Here is a 7,342-nt window from a genome sequence, read left to right on the forward strand (position 1 = left end):
GGGTCGTCACATGTGGTTGCCGCTCATTCGTCGGATCCGCCGGGCGCGCCGTTTTACACACATTTTATGGAGGACTGTTTACTGATCCTGGGAGAGTAACGTTAGACTAAAATGCCGGCAGTTCTGACTCACAGTCTGTAAGTACGTTTTCATTTAAAGGATTTGCCACTGATGATTCAAACGCGAGTTTTGAGCAGTGTAGAGCTTGTTGTTTGTCATTTCTCCGATCACAAATGCAGACAGAGTTTTATGTTTACACGGCGCGATGCAATGCAACGCAACGCGTAAAAAGACAGTATAGGTCATTATAATCCGTAATTATGTCCCCACTGGATGCAACAAATGCCTCGTTTATAATGGGTTTTAATGTTTTTGTCTCGTTGCTCCGGCCGGGACACGGCATCACAGTATGGTGAGGGGCGTAACATTTCCGTCTCACGCTTGAGGTATTCGGCCAATCACAACGCACTGGATAGCTGGCCAATCACAGCACACCTCGCTTTTCAGACCGATGAGCTTTGTAAAAATCGAGGCGTTTCAGAAAGGCGGGGAGAACAACATACATACAGTATGTGGAAAATAATGTGTTTTTTTTTTACTTTAAACCGCATAAACACATTTCATTACACCAAATAATGTTATTTTTAGCAGCATCATATGACCCCTTTAATGTCACAATATTTCAAAAGCAAATATTGGGTTAAAGGTGCAGTATTATGAAATCATACATTATGGAATTAATATTAGGCTAATATCACAACATTATGTATAAAGTTTACACCAGGTATAAGTTGATGTATATAAAACAGAACATAGGCCTACAACATGCATTAGAAACACTGTGCAGTATCAAGTCCTCTGGGTTTCCCTGGCAACAAACACAACAGTCAGTCTCACGATGGCCTCCACACACACATTACAGGAGATCTCGAGGATGAAGGTAACCTGCACCGCATTCTCACACAAATGAACACCATTTAGATATCTAGTGAAGAAGCAATGGCTTAATTTACCTGCGCACGCACTTGTTGATAGAAGCGTGAAGCACGCAGCAGATTCGACGACGCGTCTGAAGTCACGATACAGTAACGTTAGATCCATCATTAGCTGTGAAGGACGCTTTAAGATTGAATTGTATTACGCTTTATGCTTTGAGGCGCATTAACGCGCGGCAGGTGTTGTCTGGAAGCTCTCGTGATATGTGTTGTTTCAGAGAGATGAAGGCATCGAGCGTCTGAGCGGCTGTTTTCACTGGACGGAGTTTGATGGTGACGATAAACGCCAGTATTTACATCAGGAGTTTGTGTATGAGAATGTGATGCTTGCAGTTACGCGAGGGCTGTCGTGGTCAGCAGTAGGACAGCTGGCAAACCTCAGCAAACATCTCCTGCCCAAACTCAAAGGTGGGTCACCACAGCGAGGTCCGACCCTGCTGCTGCTGCTGTCGCTATAATGCGTTACTTTCTGACGACCTACTAATGCTTATTTATCACGTGATCACAGGGACGCCCAGAATTCCATGCACGTTATTTGATCTTTTGTTGTTCATACCAAATGAAATATAACGCAAACTACTTTCATTTATATCTAAACTTTTGAAGTCATTATTATTAGGATGAATGCAGTTACTGTACATCTGCGTGCTCAGTTTGATGGCGTCACACAGCTTGCGTTGACCCTTTAAATAAATGTGTATTGTTATCGATACCAATATATCATTACAATTATTTTTATGTATTTATACACAAAAACATGCCACTCTTGGCAGTTTTTCTGTTTGCCAGTTTATATACACAAAAACATCATTCGGTGATCGGACTGCAATTCATAGATTTAGTTTTTAGACAGACAGATCGACAGATAGATAGATAGATAGATATATAGATAGATAGATATATAGATCAATAGATTTAGTTCTTAGACAGACAGACAGACAGACAGACTTAGTTTTTTATAGACAGACAGATAGATAGATAGATTTCGTTTTTTATAGATAGATAGATATATTTAGTTCTTTATAGATAGACAGATAGATAGATAGATAGATAGATAGATAGATAGATAGATAGATAGATAGACAGATAGATGGATAGATTTTTTTATAGACAGACAGATAGATAGATAGATTTCGTTTTTATAGGCAGACAGATAGATAGATAGATAGACAGACAGACAGACAGACAGACAGACAGATAGATAGATAGATAGATAGATAGATAGATAGATAGATAGATAGATAGATAGATAGATAGATAGATTTAGTTCTTTATAGATAGACAGCTAGATATATAGATCAATAGATTTTGTTCTTAGATAGATAGACAGACAGACAGACAGAAAGATAGATAGATAGATAGATAGATAGATAGATTTAGTTTTTATAGATAGATAGATGGATAGATAGATTTAGTTTTTTTATAGACAGACAGATAGATAGATAGACAGACAGATAGATAGATAGACAGACAGACAGACAGACAGACAGATAGATAGATAGATTTCATTTTTATAGGCAGACAGACAGATAGATAGATAGATAGACAGACAGACAGACAGACAGATAGATAGATAGATAGATAGATAGATAGATAGATAGATAGATAGATAGATAGATAGATAGATAGATAGATAGATAGATAGATAGATAGATAGATTTAGTTCTTTATAGATAGACAGCTAGATATATAGATCAATAGATTTAGTTCTTAGATAGATAGACAGATAGATAAATTTAGTTTTTTATTGATAGACAGACAGACAGACAGACAGACAGACAGACAGATAGACAGATAGATAGATAGATAGATAGATAGATAGATAGATAGATAGATAGATAGATAGATAGATAGATAGATTTAGTTTTTTATAGATAGACAGCTAGATATATAGATCAATAGATTTAGTTCTTAGACCGACCGACCGATCGATAGATAGATTTAGTTTTAGATATATACATATCTAGATAGCTAGATATATAGATCAATAGATTTAGTTCTTAGATAGATAGATAGATAGATAGATAGATAGATAGATAGATAGATAGATATAGTTTTTTATAGATAGATAGATAGATAGATTTATTTAGTTATGTATAGATAGACAGCTAGATATATAGATCAATAGATTTAGTTCTTAGATAGATAGATTTAGTTCTTTATAGATAGACAGCTAGATGTATAGATCAATAGATTTAGTTCTTAGATAGATAGACAGATAGATAAATTTTGTTTTTATAGATAGACAGACAGACAGACAGATAGATAGATAGATAGAGCCCTCCCTATAGCCTGTCTACCCCTAATTAATACATTATTATTAAATACTCATTAAGCAATTGATTTCCACTTTTCCAATGTGATATTTGATGAGAAAAGGAAGAAATGCATTACTCTCCAACCAACCCCACTGACGCTAAATAACACTGTCCAACGAGATGAAATGAACATGACATGAGTGTGTTTATTCTTGACTTTTTTCTCGAAATTTAACGAGCTTTTTCTCGCAATTTAACGACTTTTTTTCTCGTAATTTAGTGAGTTTATTCTCAACATTTGCAACTTTTTTCTCGAAATTTAACGACCTTTTTCTCGTAATTTAATGAGTCTATTCTCAACATTTTATCTCAACGTTTTTTCTCGAAATTTAACGAGCTTTTTCGCGCAATTTAACGGCTTTTTTTCTCGTAATTTAGTGAGTTTATTCTCAACATTTTCAACTTTTTTCTCGAAATTTAACAACCTTTTTCTCGTAATATAATGAGTTTATTCTCAACATTTTATTTCGACTTTTTTCTCTCGAAATTTAACGAGTTTTTTCTTGTAACATGACTTTATTCTCGAAATGTAACGAGTTTAATCTCAACATTTTATCTCAACTTTTTTCTTGAAATGTAACGACTTTAATCTCAAGATGGTTTAATTTTTTTATTATTGCTTGGCCCTAATCCTCTTCCGTATTTATAGGTTTCTTACTGATCTACTGTTTAATTCTTGCATCTAGAAATTGCTCTATAAATTCATTCAATGTTTGTCTATAGGATATTTTTTTCAAAAAAAAAGATTGCTTTGAAAAGTTAAGTAAATGGTAATAGTGATACTTGTCTTATTACACACTGCATACTGATGATTTATAATAAGAATATAAGTTTGTATTGAATTTTATCAACGTTTCATTGATGTGTTTATCAAAAGGAAGAAATGTAAGTAGGCGGATTGTTTGGACAGTAACCTGAAATGTAGCTTCCTGCTCAGCGCTGATATAAAACAGGATTGTGATCCTCCTAAGCTGCCCTGTAGCTGGTGGCACACTGTTACCTTTTCAAAAACCATCAAAGTTCATCTGCAAGCTATTGGCGTGCGGCTCTACTAGCACTGACCTAAAAACTGTATTTTGCAGACTTTGCCATTTTAAAGTGACGTGTGCATTTATCCCATAGTGCTCTGCATTTATCCCATCCAAAGTGCACACAGCAGTGAACACACACACACACCGTGAACACACACCCAGAGCAGTGGGCAGCCATTTATGCTGCGGCGCCCGGGGAGCAGTTGGGGGTTCGGTGACTTGCTCAAGGGCACCTCAGTCGTGGTACTGAAGGTGTGAGAGAGCACTGTACATTCACTCCCCCACCTACAATCCCTGCCGGTACGAGACTCAAACCCACAACCTTTGGGTTACGAGTCCGACTCTCTAACCATTAGGCCACGACTTCCCCACATGCTACTTTTTTTTGTAGCGCAGTGTGAAATGTGAAGGCTGTAATAATTCATACTGACACAAGCAACAGAGGATTATTTCTGTTGTGTATTATCTCACGGTTATCACCCTCATACTGAAGACATTCACAGCTCGACCACTTCTTACTTAATATCGTAAGGCTGTCAGCAGTTACCAAACAAGATGGATTAAAGGAACACACAACAGCGCTGTTATTTAACCCTGCTGAGCACAACAGCCACGACCACTTTTTATGCAGCTTTGGTTCCAGATGTATTTGTCCTAGTTGAAATAACACTTGGACTAAGACTTGTGGCCTCTACAGAAACATATATCATCGCTTAACAGCCTCAGAGCTCGTGGTAGGCCTGCCTCCAAAGGTTTATAAGCTATCACCGAAAATCTATTTCTGCTAAATGTTTTTTTTTTTGCATTGGCATATCCACCAAAGATTATGCAATGCATGATCAGAATACATTGCAATGGAGTGCAATACATCTTTGTATACCAATGGATCCTCTGCAGTGAATGGGTGCCGTCAGAATGAGAGTCCAAACAGCTGATAAAAACATCACAATAATCTACACCACTCCAGTCCATCAGTTAACGTCTTGTGAATCAAAAAGCTGCATGTTTGAATTTAAAACAAATTAACAAATCATTAAGACATTTTAAAATTTAAACCATTGTGTCCATAATCCATAATAACGCTTCCTCCAGTGAGAAAGTTCATCCACTGTTGTCCTCTCACATCAAAATCCACCAACATATTTGTTTAGAGCCGTTTTAGAATGTTTTATCTTTTAAAAAGTGCTTGATCTGTGCAGATTTCTCTCCTGATTCAGACCAGATGACTTTTTCACTAAAAGCAACATTGTGGATTATGGATATATATTTTAGCTGGAAGCAATAGTTTGAAGTTAAAATGCCTCAATGATTGCTTTGTTTCTTATAAGCATGCAGCTTTTTACTTCACAAGGCATTAAGTGATGGACTGGAGTGGTGTGGATTATTGTGATGTTTTTATCAGCTGTTTGGACTCTCATTCTGACGGCACCCATTCACTGCAGAGTGTCCACCACTCCAGTCCATCAGTTAACGTCTTGTGAAATAAAAAGCTGCATGTTTGAATTTAAAACAAATTAACAAATCATTAAGACATTTTAAAATTTAAACCATTGTTTCCATAATCCATAATAACGCTTCCTCCAGTGAGAAAGTTCATCCACTGTTGTCCTCTCACATCAAAATCCACCAACATATTTGTTTAGAGCCGTTTTAGAATGTTTTATCTTTTAAAAAGTGCTTGATCTGTGCAGATTTCTCTCCTGATTCAGACCAGATGACTTTTTCACTAAAAGCAATATTGTGGATTATGGATATATATTTTAGCTGGAAGCAATAGTTTGAAGTTAAAATGCCTCAATGATTGCTTTGTTTCTTATAAGCATGCAGCTTTTTACTTCACAAGGCATTAAGTGATGGACTGGAGAGGTGTGGATTATTGTGATGTTTTTATCAGCTGTTTGGACTCTCATTCTGACGGCACCCATTCACTGCAGAGTGTCTGTAATGCTACATTTCTCCAAATCTGATGAAGAAACAAACTCATACGTCTTGAATGGCCGATGACTGATGTGTTCGACTCTCACCAATGGCTTGTCGAACTGGGTCAGTTTCATAGGTGACCTGCAGGTCTGGCAGGTGCCTCCTGATTTCTTGTTCCAGATCCTCTGGAGTGAAGCTCATGGTGCTGATGTTGTACGTTCGCATGGACAGCACCTCAGCAGGAGCTTCCAGAACCTCCAGTGTGGCTCTCAGACAATCATCAACGAACATCATGGGGAGTCTCGTGTCAGGCCTCAGATTGCACACAAAGTTACCCGCTTCCACAGCATCGTGGAAGATCTGAACAGCATAGTCTGATAGAAGAGACGGAAGCAAAAGTTTACACAGATGCATTAACACAGATATTTTAGTATTATTTACTATTACAGTAGTTACTAATATTTTGGATTAGCTTTTATTTTTACATTTTCAGTTTTCATTTTAGTTGAAGTGTTAGTCATTTTATTATGTGCTTCAATTGTGTAATTTTATTAGTTTTTTTCTATTTCTATTTATTTTTATTACAGTTAGTTGTCAAGGCAACAGTTTCGTTAAAGTTTTTTAAGTTTGGGTTTTTTATCAAATTTATTTCAGCTTTATGTAAATTTTTTATATTCTTAATTTACAATAACAACACATGGCAACATTTATCATTTTGTTTTACTTTTTAAATTTTTCATCTAATATTTCTATTTTATTTCAGCTTTATTTTACTTTGGAATACTTTTAATTTACAATAACAACACATGGCTACATTTCTATTTTCTTTCAAGCTTTTTTTATGTTTTTCATCTAATATTTCTATTTTATTTCAGCTTTTATTTTATTTTCAGATTTTAAGCTTAATTTTAATTTGTAATACTTTACAATAACAACACACAGCAACATTTTCAAATTTTCGAAGTTTAAGTGTTTCGTCTAATATTTTTAGCTTTATTCAAATTTGAATAGCTTTAGTTTCCATAAAACACAAGGCAACATTTTTAGTTTTCTAATATTTCTATTTTATTTCAGCTTT

At 35.7% G+C, this 7,342-nt stretch overlaps 2 protein-coding genes across 2 annotated transcripts in view; both read right to left on the bottom strand.

The window, feature by feature from the left end:
• Positions 1–1,225, bottom strand: part of LOC107552088 (uncharacterized) — a 23,228-nt gene extending 22,003 nt beyond the window's left edge. The window contains exon 1 of the mRNA XM_016233916.1: positions 1,014–1,225. The gene's annotated coding sequence lies outside the window, so the exon portion shown is untranslated. The remainder of the gene's footprint in view (positions 1–1,013) is intronic.
• Positions 1,226–6,324: 5,099 nt separating this feature from the next.
• LOC107552035 (L-threonine 3-dehydrogenase, mitochondrial-like) overlaps positions 6,325–7,342 on the bottom strand; it is an 8,705-nt gene continuing 7,687 nt past the window's right edge. The window contains exon 8 of the mRNA XM_016233840.1: positions 6,325–6,638. Within this exon, the coding sequence (XP_016089326.1) occupies positions 6,325–6,638 (314 nt within the window). The remainder of the gene's footprint in view (positions 6,639–7,342) is intronic.

This window comes from Sinocyclocheilus grahami, unplaced genomic scaffold, assembly GCF_001515645.1.
Source record: "Sinocyclocheilus grahami isolate Dianchi unplaced genomic scaffold, SAMN03320097.WGS_v1.1 scaffold440.1, whole genome shotgun sequence".
Taxonomy (NCBI): Eukaryota; Metazoa; Chordata; class Actinopteri; order Cypriniformes; family Cyprinidae; genus Sinocyclocheilus; species Sinocyclocheilus grahami.